At 41.4% G+C, this 18858-nt stretch overlaps 1 protein-coding gene across 1 annotated transcript in view; it reads right to left on the bottom strand.

The window, feature by feature from the left end:
* Window positions 1-720: 720 nt before the first annotated feature.
* The window catches only part of PLPP3 (phospholipid phosphatase 3), a 63075-nt gene continuing 44937 nt past the window's right edge, over window positions 721-18858 (bottom strand). Inside the window, exons 3-6 of the mRNA XM_053392314.1 lie at window positions 18516-18799; window positions 17436-17493; window positions 8674-8850; window positions 721-2673 (exon numbers count right to left, since the gene is read on the bottom strand). Of these exons, the coding sequence (XP_053248289.1) occupies window positions 2548-2673; window positions 8674-8850; window positions 17436-17493; window positions 18516-18799 (645 nt within the window). The 3' untranslated portion in view covers window positions 721-2547. The remainder of the gene's footprint in view (window positions 2674-8673; window positions 8851-17435; window positions 17494-18515; window positions 18800-18858) is intronic.

Below are 18858 nucleotides of genomic sequence, written 5' to 3'. Positions count from 1 at the left end.
ATGTGTCCTCCCAGGGTGCTTTTGAGGGTTGGGAGTTGGGTTTTACCATAGTTCCACTCCCACCTCTAGCACAATCGACGTATGCTTTTCAATGATTGCTCAAGATGCGCCTCTTTGAGTGCATGTTCCTGCACTGCATTTCTGCTATTTTGTCACTGTAACTTTATTTTATGATTTTAATGTCATTTGAATTGTGATAGTTTTGTAACCCACTCTGCAACCATGTGGATAGTATAAAAGTTGAGCTCTTCTCTTCTGGAGCCTTCTGCACAAACCTTGCATGGTGCTGATTCAGGACCCTAAACCGTGTTTTATATAACTGACTTTTATTTTGTTCTGTGTATATTGCAATGCTTTTTGTTGCTATGGCCGACGGCTGATGCAAATAAAGTTTCATTCATTCATTCATTCATTCATTCATTCATTCATTCATTCCTTGCATGGTGCTGTCCAGTGTACCACTAAAGAATTGGCTCACCTGCCTCCATACTGTTGAGGTCAATGCTCAAAACAGAACATCATTTGGGCTATATGTTAACAGCTTTGTAAAATATTCAACAGGTACTACTGAGCTGTATTCTACATAACCTCTCATCACCATTGGTATGTAGATATGCATAGAACGCTAAACCCTTTTTGTGTAAAAATTTCCAAGGAAATATCAGTCTTGCTATAATCTTCCATTTCATTTAGGCTCCAAGGAATAGTCAAAATGGAGAATATGGGTGCACAGCATTATTAATTTGCGCCTGAAACATTTATTTATAAAGCACATTTATACAGCATTTTTTTGTGTTTTTTTTCTTTTGCAAATACAAACTTTAATTTTGTACTCTACAAAAAGTCTTGCATATTCCTCTTTTTACAAAAAAAGAAACATTACAAAAATACAGACAATTTAATATGGTTTTTATACAATTGTCTTTAGTTGTTACTTTCATTAAAATATTGCTACCACAGAACTACAATATTTTAGTCGACTATAAAAAATTAAGTCAATGCTTTTTGTTTTAAGCAGCAACATGTAAATAACACAGGTCAAAACACAGTTTATGATCATAGTGGATATATCTAAAATTGTTTCAGAAATAATATTTTACATAGTTAATTTTTAATGTTTTATACATTATTTATATAATATTTATATATATTTATATATATTTATATTTATAAAAAAAAATCATAGCTTGCTAGAATTGAAATGATAGGACGGAGTTTGCATGGCAAAGATGTGCAAAGGTCAGTCTGCCCTGGTTAGCATCAGCAGTTCAGTCCTTTTAAGGTTTTTAAGAACTGTCTTTTGGAATTGCACCTGAAAGCCTAGAAGCGGGTCTCTTCCGGTTTACTTTATTCGCGTGCCCTTGGTGTTGCTGAGAGCAGCATTTAGCCTAGTCTGTAATGAATAGTCGAAAATGATCCCTTTTCAAGCCATGGGAATTACAAAAGGGATTTGACTGAACATCAGGCTAAGACGGTCCCGCCCAGCAGTCCGCCCGATAGCTGGAGGAGTTGCGTTCTGAGTCTCAACCCCAGAGCCAATAGTGCTAACATAGATCAACAAGGCTGACCACAAACAAGGTATCCGTATGTTCAGAAAATACTTTTGTTATTTGAGTCAATGGTAAAAGGGGATTTTTTTTTAATTAAAAAAACTAGGCCACCAAGCATAATACTATGCAGGCTGGACAATTCATACAGTACTGTTGACATTAGATATTAGAGGCATGGGTCCCATATTTCTTGTGTTGTCCCTTATTTGCACCTCCAACCTGCTCTCCAAAGTATTAGTGATGATAATAATTGTGAACATGGAGAATGTCATACAGAAAGTGAGGGATAGGTGAAAACAAATATGGAATGACTCTTTACAACCAGGGATACTGGTGAAGCAGGCTGGGTTGCATTTAGAAAGTGGATTCTACACCTAACTGGAAATAGAAAAATACTGTCTTATAGAATTGTGTAGTGGAAATAGGCACTTTTCTAACATTTTACTGGGTATACATCTCCGAAACCAAAAGTAAGTTCCGAATTGGAATGGAGATAAAGAAAACCAATAAAATAAGAGGTTACACTTAGAAAGTGATCACAAATCATGAATCAGTGCTTATTTTTCATAGATAGTGCTATAATCTAGTTGGCAAGGATTTTTCTCTCCCCTCTCTCACTTAATAGGAATTGAAAACTGTCATGGCAAATAAAAGAAGCAGAAGCAGAGATGGCCAGTTTCCTAGAAATCATTTAGTGTTCATTAAGCTATGAACAATTCAGCATTCACTACAACATGAACACTCAGCCAATTGCACATTTAGAATTCCTGCATCGTGTTTTGATTTATTTCGTAATTGTTGCCTTTGACTTACTTGAACAACACCCATTTTATGCAAATGTTGTGAGTGTAAAAAAGGCCACAGAGTCAGACCTCATTGGTCAGGCAAGAGTCTCTCCCTACATTCTACTGTCTGATGAGATTGAGAGCAGCAGGTAGTTGCTGTCAGCAGTCATTTTGCAAAAACAAAACAAAAACAAAAAAAAATTGTCAAATGTCTACACCATGTTGTGATGATTGTTCCGATCAAGGATATCCACAGGTGAAAGTAACTCCTTCCGGATTGGAGGTGGGGGCAGAGAAATCTTTGTTTTCTCCTTGAAGAGGTCTGAGACATAGAACACCTGTAAATAAAATGAATATATGCATTCAATATAAATATTCAGATTTTTATACCTGCTCCGGTTTATGTAAAGGAACTCTATATCCTCTATTAATAAGCATAACAGTTCTGAAGTTACACTATCCTGCTATAATGAGAACCAGACTGAAGGTCTTCTAGACTGGTCCATCAAAAAGCAAACAATTATTTCACAGGAGTCAAGCACTGCTAGATACCTAGCAGGGACAAAGGCCCAAGGCACAACTTGGCATAAATGTCTAGTGCCCCTGGTGGGGATCTCACTGGTATCAAATTTGCAGCATGCCCTGGCATTGTGTAAGCAAAGAAAAATAAATTATGCTTTCGAAAAGGGGGAAAGGGACAAGAGATCTATCTGGAATCTGCAAGAAATATCTGGAACTTGGGACGCCTGGGATGCCCCTCTTAAGAGTGCCCAGCAGGAAAGAAAATCCTGATTAATGTAATTAGACAGTGTGATTGAGTATCACTTCTCACCTACTTTTTACTGATATGGAAAATGCCTTTCTCTGCCTTTCCTTTTCCACTGGATCTCACCCAGCACCCATTGGTTTCTTTCACTATTTTAATTCAAATACATTCACTGTGTGTGTGGAAGGGAGATGTACTGTGGGGATGGGAATTTTCTTAATACAGAAGTCTTGAAAAATGTTATTTACAGTTAAAAAACAACAACAACCCGGCACACAATCAAGAAGCTGTCAACATCCATACCAAGAGTTCACATGGCTTCGCTTCCTCTGGCGATTTAAATGGACTAAAATTAAACTTCCCTTTGGAGTCAATTCTCCGTAATTCTTAGTCAGTCAGGGTAGCTTGATATTTCCTTGCCTTCCCACCCACCCGCATCCCCTTCCCTGCTGCCCTTTCCTCACAGCTAGAAAATTAAAGCTTAGTCAGGATGACTGTCCTGTCATTTTAAAGAAATAGTGTCAAGGAAGAGATATTCCCAACCACCTTTCCCTGAAATAATCAATGACGTATCCGCTCTTACGGATGTGAAACGTCTCCCACTTGACAATTCAGAGAGGCAGCCACACAATAGGAAAGCCCTGGGAGGAAACTTTGACATCCTCCCTCAGCCAAAATCGTATCAAGTCCAGCATGACTGATGTACTTTCTCCCTTGCAAAATTTAACTCTGAAGCCAGAAAGGAAAAGGGTCAGACAGAATGCAGGCTCTGCTGACAGGAGAATAAGGCTCATCTCTGCTATTCAATGCTAGAGGCTTGGTACAAACAAATCCCAGCTATTAAACACATATAATATTTATATACAACAACAATCACACAAGCTGCTACAGAGTTGTTCACTGGCTGAATGACAATTGGTTTACTACTAATTTTCCAATTTCTTGAGCATTGTGGTGACTGGGCCCAGTGCCATGGGATGGTTGAAGATACAGTGAGACGTGGGCTCGCTCATCCCCACCCCCAAAATATCCTGTTTTCTGCAGGCTACTGCCATTGGTAATACTTTGAGTGAGTGGAACATACCGGACGAATGATGCCAGTGTCATTTGGTAGGCAGACTGGAGCTTCGGACTGCCGTCTAAATACCGTATATGTTGACAGGAGTCAATGGAAAGCCCAAGGCAATTCATTCCCACCTTACACAGGGGCTGCAGAATGGGATTCCAATTAACCCAAGAGCTACTCACGACTCAAACAAGAGCAGCGCACCTCCCCAGAACATAGACTGCACATTCTGAAAAGCAGAACGTGTGGCTACATAACTCTAGACCCATAGCTGACTTTACAAGTGGGAAGTTTGTGATGGAATAGTTTGTGCAAAATCTTCCCTTGGTGCAAGGTGCCCCATTAACAACTACGTCTTCATCCTACCTACCAGGAATCCCCAAAAAACAAGGTACAGAAAAGATAATGGGGTTAAATAAAACAGCTGATCCATGAAATATGCCCATCTATTGACAAATGTAATTCCACGAAAACCCATCACTCTGTTCTGCAGTTGAAGTAACCAATGTGTGAGAGGCTCTTATTCCACCAGCAAATGTGTCCAGCAAGAGCATTATTGTTCATATGTTATGACCAAAAGCATTGCTTTTATACTGCTTTGAAGCTCTAGCAGGGTTAGAGAAGTTGTGCTCCTAATTCAACTTCCCGAGACTTCCATTAGTTAGGCTACTAGGCTTTTCAGAGTGAGAAATCACAAAGCATTTGATTGTTTAAAGAGACTGCTTGTTTTACTGGATGCAGATGTTTGCATTCAGGCTTCCAATTGTCTTGCTATGTTCCCAGATCAGTTAGTTTGTCATCTAAATATTAGCATTGAAGCAAACAGTTATTTCTCTGAGGAAACAGAACTCCACTCAGGAAAAAAATAGATGGTTGGCTGCAACCAAAGAAAAATAAATAGTAGTACCAACCTCTTTCCCTGGCTTATTTAAATTTCATGTTCTCTTTGAAGGCAACACTAGGGTTCCTGAACCAAAACTACAGTTCCTTTTTTCTGATTGTCAGCATATTAAGTCTCCTGTTTCAAATGAAGCTATATTAGAGATGGATAGGCATTCTAGACTTTCTTTTGGTTCTGGAGAAAAAGGTTTCTTACCCATTATAACACTAGCCCTTCATAATGAGAGGAAAAGGAGCTGTGAACTCCGGACAGCAAATGCTGTCTCTGACTGTCCTACTCAAATCAATGAGATTTAAATTAGTCAAGACCACTTCTGACTACTTGCTTTTGTTGGATGGTGTGCAGTACTTGTGGTTCATGCTTGTATTCTATCACTACTTCAAGAAACTTGTGATGGAGAATTGTAAGCGTCCCTTTGATTTTTGGGGGGAATAGGCATACTTGGTGTTCTCTGTGTGTCTTCTAGATTTTGGAAGTATTTAAATCTTCATTTAATTTGAACACAACTGCTAAATGTCTGTACCCATTCATCCATTTCTGTAGTATGGCAGAAGCAAGAGTTGGAAGGCGATTTTGACGCCATGCCTCTCATGTACCCACTTCCTAAGACTGGATTCAATCACGACGATATCCACATTCTATACCGAGAGCTCCATGACAAATCAATTTGTGGCAGGAGTGAGTAGCGGTTGCACGGTGGAAGTGGCAGATGGGGGATTAGGTTCAATCTGGCCTGTATTTTCTAACTGGATAAGTTATGGATGGAGTGTCATCTTGGCTTTCTTAGCCTTTGCTCTGCAGTTCATGGCGTGTGTGGCTTTAAATCAGATATTTGGGTAGTGGCGTTAATTCCCATTTAAACTGTATTTCACTTTTAGCAAGGTTTGAGGTTATAAAAACACTTTGAGAAATCATGAAACATGATCTCCTAAGGTTAGAACAGTGTGTTAAACCTTCCTAATGCTTCAGCTGCTTAACACAAAAAGAGAGAGGGGTAAATGCACAGAGTGTTTTTGCTTGGATTTATGCCACTTCCTGTGGAAGGTGCTCTCCACCCATAAAGAAAACTCAACAGCAGACGACAGGGAATGTGCTATACGATGCTGTAAGCTGGCAGCTCACCATTTCAACTGATCGATGCCCTTCTTAAATTCATTATATTAGAAAAGGCTTCACTTGGACCCAGAACATTTTAAGCAAACAGCTTAACATGAGATTAGGTGAATAGGAGAAGGAAATGGCCCCTAAGATTTGCATCTTCCCATAATTTGCCACAACACAATTATAGCCACCACAAAAGCGGTTCATAAAAGACATTTTGATTTCAGCCATTCTGATTGCATCTGAATTCCAAACAAAACAAGATCTTGTATGGTCTTGGATGAAACAAGTACTGCAACCCCCTTAGAGGCTAGCCTCAGCTACCGGCACCTATTGCCAATAATCAGAAGAACTAAACTGCAAGAACTCCGGGTCAAAGGATAGGACATAATTTTTAAATAAATTCATAAAAGTATATAAAGCACAGTGAAAAAGGTGAGGCTAGGGCTTTTCTAAATCTAAGTCTCATAAGCAACACTCAAGTTGCTTATGAACATTTAGGCCATTCTCCTAAGGAAATTATGGGACGAAGTAGGGGAGCAGTAGTCACCCCTCTCTTCATTTCCTTTTCTACAGCCATGTCTTTTTTCCCCACCCCCCGTGGCTGCACAAGGGCCAGACTAAAAGTGACCAATACCCTCTGCACATCCTGATGAAGGACTGAAGCATACAAAAGGGCAGCAGCCACGGAGGGAAGGGGTTAAAAAGGAAGTGATGTACATGTGTGTGGTGTTTCTCAGGCAGCTGCTTCCTCCGTGGCCTTTATCTCGTCACAGGAAAGTCAGCCTATAGCAGCCGAACTCTCACCCCTCCTCTGGCCCAGTAAAACATGCCATCTGTTTACTGGTCAGGAAAACGGGGTCAGATTTGTAACTTGTCATTGGACAGGAAATGGTGAAAAGTGTCCTGTTCAAGCATCAAGACCCTTATTGTCTGTCAGAAGCGTTTTTGCTGCAATGCATTGAGTTCATCTGCATCCTACTGTACCCTAGCATCACATTCTTCTTCTTCTTCTTCTCTGTCCTCTTTAACTCTTTGGCAAAGTATTTAGAGCAACTAACAGGAGAGCTTAGTCAAAGCCTTCCATATAGCTATCTCTAATACCGGGCGATTCTAGACAAAGCCACATGACCCAAATTGAAGCCCCTGAGCTGAAAAGAAACTGTTTCGTTGTGTGAAAAGTTGCCCAAAGTATTTTCTGAATATATCCAAGAGCTCCTTCCAGGGTGATCTTTTGTTTGTTTAACCCGCGACAGAAATAAATAAGAATAAAAATGCCACGGAAGCTTTGAAGAATCTTGTTGCGCTGTCTCTGCAACTTAGTGGAGACTATCACTTCTGCTACTAAGTAAAATGCAAGCAGGAGATGTTCACCCACTGAAATTACAATTGAGGTTCAATGTGTATGTGAGAGAAGCAGGACTGGGGAAGAAGCGCTTGCTGGAAAACTGCATGGCCTGGGGGCATGGAGAGCGCTTATGCATTCTCTCCCTCCCTCCCAGATTCTCTGGCAGTTTTATTATTATTTTTCTTCCCAGCTAGATTGTGAAATTGCAAGTGAGGAGGGCAGGGCATTTGTAGGGGAGAACTGGTGGTTTTGGGAAGGAGTAAGCACCTGACTGGCAATTCTCCCATATAAGTGCAATTCCTGTTATTGCATAGTCAAATTGCATCTTATGTGGGAACTCAGTGCTTGGAAATCCCCAGGTTTATTTACTTCACAAAATGGCCCTGATTCATAGCACTGCATGGTGCTGATTGTGGAGTTGTGATCCTTTATCTCTATGCTGTGAAGCTCTGGTAGCTTTCTCCTGAAGGTTGCGATGTCTCAAAAAGATCTGGGCATGTTTTCTGGAGCTAAAAACATTTCTGCTTAGCTTTTCAATCTGTACTTGGGTACTGAGAGACTACATTCCTCACAGAATTCAAACAGTGGTTTGGTTAGCAATGGAATCAGTGGAAAAGAAAGAAAATACATATATATTCAGCTGTCTTTTGAGATGTTTCAAAACTCGGGATGGGTGGGGGACTGCTATAATGGTTTACACATTCACCTGTGTGAACCACCCTGCTAATGTGCCCAGTCTAGTATGCATTCAAGGAGAACTCTTTTCCGTGCACTAAACATCACCAATCTAATACTTAGAAATTGTTTCACATGAACTTCACATGTTACATGTGAAAGGATACTGGTTGCTGTGCATTTATCTTTTAGGTTTCTAACACTGCATTGCACATTGGTTTTCCTTATTTAAGTCTCCATCCCTTTCTCCCTTCTTTGTTTAAGTCTATCCTTCCTTGGTTTTACCAACTCCTGCACAATGCCAGCAACACTCTCCCCAGTGAGGTCCACCTAGCACTGATACTACATTTCTGGTGCCAGGGTAAAGCTTTTCTCTGCCCTTAGGATGGGCTTTAACACTCGAATAGTGCATCACTGTCTTATGGATAAGGTGCATGTGGTTGTTTAGTGAAACAATTCTATGGTATGACATGTCACTTACTATGCAGTAAGCCACCAGGGCCCCTTGTACGAAACCAGCCAAGACGTCTGTTGGATGATGTTTGTGGTCAGACACACGAGAAAGCCCTGTGTAAAAGGCCATCATAATCAGTGTGAACTGCAGCAGGGGACGCAGCAGACGGGCTCCTCTCCAAGTGAACCTGGCTTGCAGGTACAGCTACAAAGGAAAAAAAAGGAAGGAGAAAGACATTAGGATGCTGTCCTCGCAACAGTTGGCACCAGACTGCAGTGGAACAGAATTGGTGCCAGGTTTACAATATGGCAAACAGAAAACAAACCTATCTTCAGGGCAGAGCAAAATAGCAGCCGGGGAAAAAAGCGTTGTGTGGCAGGGAGGGCCTCTGCTGTCACTACCAACACTGCAAAACAGGTGTCAGCAGTAGGCAAAAAGTGGTAGAGGAATTTCAACCCCCACCTTGTCGACCAAATTTGGGTTCCAAGTTCAAACCTTCGGCTCAATCTTCGTAACTTCTTTTGTCTGTCATGCCATCCAACTTTAATGAGCGACCCACAGTCCTATGATTACAATTACTGGGGAATGGTGTGCTTTCTTTATCAAATTTTAACACACTATTTATAATTGTATAAACCTTTCTTATGTCTTTCCTTGATCATTTTTTCTACCTAATAAGAAAGGTTTATACAATTATAAATAGTGTGTTAAAAATTGATAAAGAAAGCACACCATTCTCAGATGGAAAGTCCCCCCCCCTTTATAATTTTGGCTTCCCCACTTCTGAACATTTTCCAGATCTGCAACCCCCTTTTTGAGATGAGGTAACTGGAACACTGCTGAATATTATTGCAAGTGCAGCTGCAGCATGGATCATAGCATTAAGATTCAGACCATCTTATGGTTTTTTCCTAATTTGCTTTTAAATCCTAGCAGTGTTTGTGACCACTTTGTGACTTGAACTTTTAAAATGCCTTGGACCTAAAATACAGTGTTCGAAATGATACTTTTGCTTCAGCCAGGGAAAACGAACCCTGCCTCACCCCTCCCCACTTATCCTGGTCTGGTTTCCTCTTGAAAGTTGTGGGCACAACCTATTCCTTGAGTTCCTGTGGGAACCTTGGGAAGCCAAAAAGAGAGAGGAAGAGGCAGCAGGAAATGCAGAAACGTTTGCCCACAAATCAAAGGAGCTGGAGGCTAACCCAATCTGAAATGCAGGGCGAGGGGAGTCTGAACATGGCCAAGTCCTCCCATTATGGCTGCCTTCCCATAACACAAGGCAGGGAGATGAACGTGACAAGGTCACAGCAATGCCTGCTTGTATAATTGATGCAGTAAAAGTTTACAGTTGGAGGAAAAGCAAGGCACTGTAGTTTGATCACTGCTTACAAATCAAGACATGAATTAGGATGGGCTCATTCTTAAGCCAATAAACCATGGTTTCTCAGTCCAATATTTTTATGTCTGGACTGGGACATTTTTATGTAGTTGCTTTGTTGAACCTGCCATTGGTACAATACACAAGCACGGGTACAAGCCAATCAGTATATTTTCAGAAGAAAACAGTGCATGCCAGTAGTCTGAGAGAAGGAAGGTCAGGTCTAAACTTAAGAGAGCTCCTGCAAGCAAGGCAGAATTTTACCAGATACAGCTGTCTCTACCATGGCATTTCAGTTCTGAAAGAGGCTGTACCTATTGGAATTCTCCCTTGTCACAGAATCATTGAATTGTTTTATCTAAGCCTGAAGGTATAAGAGCCCATTCAGTCATTAAACAGTTTAGAATCATCCTTCAACATAATATCAATTATTTCTCTTTCGACGAAACTTTAAATCACCATATTTGCTGAACAAAATTTTGTTGCAGCATGTGGAAGGTTAACTAGCCCGATCTTGTGTTCTTTTTCACAAAACCCACCCTGTGCTGTCATCTTCTGCCCTCCTTACATCCGAAAGGTTTTCATTATAAAGTGAAACCAAGCTAAAGAAAACAAACACTTAATGTAAAAAAACAAAAAACAAAAATGTACAACCCAACTGAAGTTGTTTTTACAGCAGACAAAAAGTGAATTACAAGTGGTTTTTACTCAAGTCTCTATATACTGCTAACTCAGTCGTGGGAGGTTTACGGAGGCGCCAGTGTGGTGTTTATATAGTAACATGAAATGAACAACTGCCACTTGCAGACCAATAAGCTGCAGTGGGAAAAGTGGCGGCCAATAGCACAGAGGAGATAAGTGTGACAAAACCAAAGAGGGAGGGAAGACAGCAATGACCTCGTGGCCAGATGTAGCCAGGGTTGCTGGAAAACCTCTCGCATATAAGAAATCTGGCAGTGGCAACATCACCACAGAACAGACCGCTCTCAGGGCAATGTGCAGCAGTTCTGCGGCCAGGGGACTTCCAGTGATGTTAGTGGGAATGTCTGTGGTTAGTCAGGGATCCCAAGCAAATAAAAATGAGAGGCTCATGTTCCCTTAACAAGTGAGGAGGAGAAAAATATTAATAGTTGCTTACATTTTTGTTACTTTTCAGAAAGTTTGGCTATAATAATAATAATAATAATAATAATAATAATAATAATAATAATAAATAATAATAATATCACATGCAACATATGTTTGTTGTAAGAAGGGCTTTCATTCCATTTTCAGACAGTGGCTCAAAGCAGCTAAATCCACCATTTTCAACGTTTATATCAGGCGTGAATGAATACATTTGTCATCAGTGCCGTTTTTCTAGAAAGAGGTTCTGGAACTCACCATGAACGACTCCCTTGTTCTCTTATAATGGCAATGGCACCCACCTGAGATGTGCCGGAACTGAGTTCCAGTGAGTTCCAACTGGGGGGAAAAGCTCTGCGTGTCATGAAGTTTACACAAGTAAACTCATGCTACCAGTACCAGCTGTGTGAAGGCATCTTTGTTACTTCATAGTACTGCTCTGGGGAGATTTTGCGTTGTTTGAAAACACTTTGGAAAGATGGAGAGGCTACTGGACAGTCTGTTTGGGGAGGGAGAAGATGTGGTCAACCACACACACTTCCCTCATAAGCGCTTGACAAGCAAGCTCCGTTTGACACAACTGTAACCGTGACCCATATTCAAACTCTAAAGCTGCCAGGGTTGCCTAACCTACGTCAAATATTGCTGTGGGGATGAGTAAGAACACACTGTAGAGTACACTGCTGATTGAGAAATGCTTACATTAATGATTAACAGTTTCTGAAGTACTGTAGGAAATTTTCAAATGAATGAGTACCTGCATCTGGCCTCATTTGAGCAGATGGGTTAGAGTCACACAAAAGAGTGTAAAGGGGGAAAATCATTCCCTTTTGTTGAGTCTGGGGCTTTGAAATCAGTCACTGATATTTATCTAATGACTAACAGATTGGCCATGATCCCACTGAAATAGAGTCAGAAGTTTGCTATTTGGCGTTCTTGCAGACATGAACTCCACTGTTCATCTGGCTGTTAGAGTAAGTATAGCACAGCCCTGGGAACTAAAACAAGTAGCATTTAAGGTGGCCACCTCAGGAGTTTATTTCCTAACCCCGCATGGCACAACAACATAAATGTCAGTGAAGTTATATAAGACATTAATCCAGCAGCTGTTTTCAAATTTGGCTGGCACAATGCAACACCCTGTGGGCAACATTACCTGGCTTACTCTAACAACCCCTGGAGTCGGGACACATTTATTTAGAAAGCTAAATGCTACCTAGATCAGGCTTCCTCAACCTTGGCCCTCCAGATGTTTTTGGCCTACAACTCCCATGATCCCTAGCTGGCAGGACCAGTGGTCAGGGATGATGGGAATTGTAGTCTCAAAAAATCTGGAGGGCCAAGGTTGAGGAAGCCTGACCTAGATGGTAGCTGGTGTTCTTCCACATAAAGAGGAGAGAGTAAATGTGTGGGTATTGTTGGACTGGCCTTAGTAGTGTCTGAACTGGGCCGAGGGAGCAGCAGCAGGAAACTAATGCAATTGCTTAATGGAATGTCATTAAGTCAAGAATGAGCTTTGGCCCAGCACATCTGAACACTCCTGTGAAGAAGCTTCCCTATGTCATTGTGGGTTTTCCTTTGGAATTCAGGATTCATCTGAATCCAATGCACACTCCTAATACACAATGCAGATTCCTGTTGCAAATCAACTAAAACCATAACACACACCTTTTCTTACCTCCTGCATTGAGCAACAAGAGACCAACCCACGGCTCTCCAAATAATATACGAGACTTAAAATAGATGCGCAATGCATACGCTTCAAATGTTACAGTTTTAACTGGAACAAAACATGAGTCTATAATAGACTCATTCAAAAAACAAACAAACCCCCAAATGTATCAAACAGTATGAAGAGCACAATGCTGAACTTGTAGGATCCAAAAAAATGCAACCCTGACAAATTTAATGAAGATCCACTCCCTACAGGACTGGAGTGCAAGAGAGAGAACCCTACAGGCAAAACTGGATCAACCGTGACAGCTTCTTCTACCTGAAGTCAAATGAGAGTAGAGGAAAATTAGCACCTTGTGGGAGAGTTTGACATTAGTCAGCACTTCAAGGTGGTTTTCATTTTGTTTTTTGTACGAAAGCAGCAGAGCAGGTTTTTATGATACGGTGTGCCAGGCCCACAAAGCCTGTAAAATTGCTTCTCTGCAGGTTCAGAATCAGCAATTGCCTGGGTGGGGGCAGTAGTGTACAGCGGTAGGGGCAGAGAAAGAGTCCAATTTTCAGTAAGTTGAAACTCACACAGACAGCCTCCAGTTTTGCAGAAATTACATGCTTGTCTGTACATGCCATTTTCTTTAATGAATCCAAAACTAATAGTGACTCATCTAAGTCAAAGGTGACTTCTCTGAATGTTTGGGGAGCTCCCTGCCACATTCTAGCCTCCTACTTTCTGCAGCAACCATTTCCAAGGATCAAATTTGAACATTTATGAGCCAAACTAGCTGGGCACATTTCACGAACACCTTTCCCCCTATTGCCTGCACCCCTCCTTTTCTTTGACCGTTATTTGGTGGAAGGAGAGTGAAAAGTGTTTAAATGATTGCAGAAACCCCCAAATGTACTCAGGACTGCCATGCTCTCCCCTGACAAGTGCCTCTTCCCAGTACAGTGGTACCTCGGGTTACATATGCTTCAGGTTACATACGCTTCAGGTTACAGACTCCGCTAACCCAGAAATAGTACCTCGGGTTAAGAACTTTGCTTCAGGATGAGAACAGAAATGGTGCTCTGGCGGCGCGGCGGCAGCAGGAGGCCCCATTAGCTAAAGGTTAAGAATAGTTTCAGGTTAAGAACAGACCTCCGGAATGAATTAAGTACTTAACCGGAGGTACCACTGTACAGCCAAACATAAAAAGAGCCTCTTCCAAGTACATTTTGGGCAGATGTGGTGCCCATCCTATCTCCTCAGGTCACAATACACTCAGAAAAAAAGGGGGGGACTCTTCACAATCCCAATGGCACTTGCTCTCGTATCAGCCATCCTCTAATGGAGCAGTGAAGCTGCCATTTAGCCAGTGAGAATTGACTATGTGATGATATTACCAGTGAAGCAAATTCAGAGTGAGGACATTTTTTAAAAAAAATAAAAATCTGTGTTAGATTTGTTTGTCCTGAATGACATCACCAACTAGCTAATTCTCACTGAATACATTGGGGGAGGGGGGAAATGGTGCCAAATAAGCAATTGAGTAGCACTGTGAATGGAGCATAGCACAAAAGATGCTATGTCCCTTCACCTCAACACCCTCAGGTGCTAAATGCATATAATGACAGTGCCAAGTGTAATATCTCTGAGGAGAGCATTCCACAATTGGGGAGCGACCACAAAAAAGACTTGTTCTTGTCTAGCCACTCTTTGCTCGGAGTAGGGGCACAAAGAAGGGACTCAAGATGATGTTGGCTGGGTCCAGATAGGTTCATATGGGGAGATGTGGTCCAGAAGGTATTTGGGTCATGAGCTGCGTAAGGCTTTGTAGGTCTAAACCAGCACTCTGAATTGAGTGTAGAAAGTAACTGGCAGTGAATGAAGGTGGATCAGGATTGGTGTTATATGACCAAACATCCTACTCCCCCCCTTCAACAATTTGGCTGGTGAAATCTACACTGGCTGCAGTTCTGAACTATCTTCAAAGGCAGCCCCGTGTATAAGGCATTGCAGTAATCTAAGCTAGATCTTACCAGAGCACCTTCTAGGTTAGATTACTGTTGTCCTGCAACTGCCATTATCTCGGACTACCGGCCATGTTGTTTGGGATTACTGGAAGTTGTAGTCCAACAAGATTTGCAGGGCCACAGAATAGGCTCCCCTGCTGCAGAACATTCAGCTCAGTCCAATACATTAATATAAGTCTACCATTTTGTGAATTCTCCATTAATTGCTTTGGTTATTACACTATATAGTGCCATATAATCACCATTTTGTTTTCACCTCAGTCCAAACAGTACAGAAGGTCTTCATACTGTTCCTCCAAGTTTAAAATCAGTGAACATAAATGGCCTCTAAAGAGGTCCTGGAGAGTTTAGCAGGGTGTAGACATATAGGGTGGGAAATGGTGGAACCATTTCATGGCAAATGGAAGTGGTGATAGGTAAAACAAATCATTTATTCTGAAGTCCTTGAGACCAGCTCCATTGCTATAACCAAAGGACACACACTCACTCACTACTGCTATGATTATTCTTATATTTTTTTTAAGAAGGAGGAAGGGGGGGACAAAAAATGAGCTTTAGCCTTTTTCATGTTGCAAATCTACCCGCCTCCAGTTCACTGGCAATGTTATTTTACCATCACTGAGAGGAAATGGTGTAAATGTTTACGGAATAACTTTGAAACATTTAAAGAAAAGTGAGAGAAAAATATGGGGAAATAAATTCATGCAGACTCCTAAACAGTCTGAAAGGCATGGTAATTAAATTATGGAGGCTGCTTCCATCATAAAGAGTAAAAGGGAAAGGGGAGGGGAAACAGCAGGGAGCTGTGTGTTAATTTATCTTTTGGGGCAGCAAAGAGAAGGAATTGTGTTGCAGAAAGCCTACACATATATATCTACTTATGTTTAATGTTTTTATAAGTTCAGGTCTGGGTTCTCCTCCCCCACCTGCCCCCAAATTTCATATCTAAGGTTACAGGAGATTCAGGGCCCACAGATCTTTTGAAATAGTCTCAGAAGAAGAAAAAGCTTTCCCTTAATTACATTTACCACAAATCACTCCCTAAATCTCTCTCCCTTTTCCTTCCAAAGAGCTTAGGGTAGTTCCACCCATAATTGACCTGTGCCGTGCTCTTTTCACAAGCTCTATCAAGCATGCTTCCAGCAGCTACAGTCAGGAAATACTCTGGCATAACAAGCTGAGGAAAGGAAGGGCAGAGCCATTTTTCATTGACAAAGAAAAACAAGACCAGCCCCATAGTTTTGGATGAAACTATGTGGGCTAGTAAGTCCACCTGCCCTGCTTCCTGAAGAGCTACTCAGAAAGCAGATTACTTTTTTAAAAAAACTAATGAAACAGATAATTATGATTTTGAATCAATGTAGGTAAATGATAAATAAAGCAGCCTAACATTATCTCAATTATGTTGCTTGGCAAAATGAAATACACGCAGGCTTACATTCCTTGAGCTTTGCTTGCTCTTGCTTTTTCTAGTGAAACTGAGATCGAAACAAGTAATGCAGATGTGGTTCTTTTTTGGCAGGATAAACATTGCAAAGAAACAAGAAAGTGCTGGTCTATCTAGCTCATTATTGCTTACACTGCCTAGGAGTCTTTTCCAACTGTACCTAGAGAGGCTGGGGAATTCAATTTGGTCCCCTCTGCTTGCAAGGCAGATGTTCTGCCTAGCTCTCAGCTACGGCTGTTCACGCCAACTTCTTGAAACCACAGCATCCAAATGCCTCTGCAGCACACCTGTTTTATAGGTCATAATCCTATTCCATAGGTCATAATTCCCAACTCGAAGATGAGGAACAAATCAGGCTGATGTCTGATGTTACTCTCTGATGCACATTCAATACACATTGCTACCTTCATAAACAGGGCCGTCTTACCTATAGGCACTGGGGGTGCAGGGCACCCAGGCACTGGGCTCTCAGGGGTGCCAGGCTGAGAGTCCGGGGCCCGAGAGTTGAGTCCAGGGAAGAGCCCGTCCATTGGTCGGAGCACCATGGCGGGCTCTTCTGCTGCGGGAGGCTCTGCACCACGGGTTTCAGGGCGACCAAGCCAGAGAGATGCTGAGGTGACCGGCCAGCTCCGCCCTCCTGCGTGCTGGGGACTGAGCAACCTGGGGGGTGGGACGCCGGGCAGATCTTTGCAGCCCGGCGCCACATATGCTTAAGACAGCCCTGTTCATTAACCATGGTTTATGGTAATGTTGGGCAGTAGTATTTGGCCCAGCAATTTTCACATTTTGGGGAAAGGGGTTTAAAGAGAAAAAAGAAAAGAAAAAGAAATTTTTAAAACCTCTCAGTCACCTTTCATTAAGGTAAGCCAAATGGCCAGATGTACAAAAAAGCTCTTAGAATTGCCCCCATACATATACATACACACACACACACACACACACACACGTGTGTGTGTGTGTGTGTGTGTGTGTATAATTTGATTTCTTTGGTCTGGGGCGGGGGCTGTCACCTGAACACTACCACCCAATGTAATGTCAAAAAACAAAGCTGGGCTGAAAACTTTGGCCCAGCATAAGCATTCACTCATTTCTCACACTGCCTTAAGAAACATTGATAAAACATGATTTCTTAAAGATACATGACCTCCTACTTACCACCAAATAAAGCATGGTATAGAGGGAGAAGGAAGCATGTCCAGAAAAGAATGATTTCCTGCAAAACAAAAGAAGCAAAGTAGCACACCTGTTACTGGAGCAAATGGCCAAATACTTTGGTTTTCTGTACAACACCTTTGCACAGTCATCAATAAAATCAAGTTTAACTCTCAACCCCTAAAATACGAAAACAGGAACAGCAGTTTAAAATTACTTAAGGATATGAAATTAAACAGTCCACACTGCCTGTCTATATTTACTTATTTATATGTCTCTAAGATGTCTCCTCCTCCCTACACATATATACTCATAGAGATGGCAATTTTAAATAAAATTCTGGCATGCAGCCATGCGGCCCAGGGCACTTACGTAGCAGGTTTTACCATCTCCTAGTGCATAATCAGTTGGTCTCGCCTATCTTCTTGAGGCAGTTTGGAACAGCAAGTTTTTTAAAAAAAGTTATGATTTAATCTGTCTTTCTTGATATGGAAAGTTTTCTGAAATTCCTTTACTTTTTTTGTTTTGTTTTGTTATTAGTGACAAAAGTATAGGTGCTTATCTTTATAAGTGGACTCAGATATTTGCTACAAGGCTACATAGCTTATCTGAGTTAAGTTACACCTTCCTCAAAAAATGCTTCCTTTGTAAGCAGCAGTGATTTTTATAAAGTTAAGTGTATCAAATTCTTTTAGTTGTCCCCCCCCCACCACCACCCAGCAGCTTTTTATAATCTTTCTCACCTTTCCATTCTTACGTTCTTCCCTTGGACAATTATCCATTGTTTGTTTAAGGAAATATACTTGCAAATCTACCATTGAAACAGGACTTACAGTGATATTACTACACCCAGTGCAAAGGAATCAAAATTGGACAAATGACTTGCAAACTTGCATGGAGGTATCAAGACTAAAGGAGAGCTATTACGTCTTTAAATTTACGGTTGAGAAAGTCAACCGCTTGCTCATTCATTCAGGTTCCTCTGCCATTTTTCAAGGTGATTATGTAGGCAAACAAGGGTATCATTTTTATTCAAGTCACAACACACTATTTCCATTGGAAAGAGAGAGAAAAAGTTCTCACCTGGCTTCCTGAACTTTGCTTTCGTCATCATTAAAGCACTGGTACTCTTGGATATAACCCTGAGAGCAGTTGATTAGTGTAAAATTCGGCCGGCAAACCGCAATAAAATTGGGCCTCAAACGTCCAACAGACACTTTGGCGATGTCTGTGAAAGACTGGCTGATGGCACATCCAAAGGCAAAGCAACCCACTTGCTTGTACAGAGCTGCCACATAGGGGTTCTGGATGAAGGATCGGGATGTTTCCTTTAAACAATGGATCCGATAAAACTCTCCTATTATGATCTGTAAGGGAAAGATACGTATATGTTTAAGATAAGAAATTGTGCATCCTTCATGAGCAG

Source organism: Podarcis raffonei, chromosome 6 (genome assembly GCF_027172205.1).
Source record: "Podarcis raffonei isolate rPodRaf1 chromosome 6, rPodRaf1.pri, whole genome shotgun sequence".
NCBI lineage: Eukaryota > Metazoa > Chordata > Lepidosauria > Squamata > Lacertidae > Podarcis > Podarcis raffonei.
Note: the sequence above shows the minus strand (reverse complement) of the source record. Positions and strands in the feature narration are given on the sequence as shown.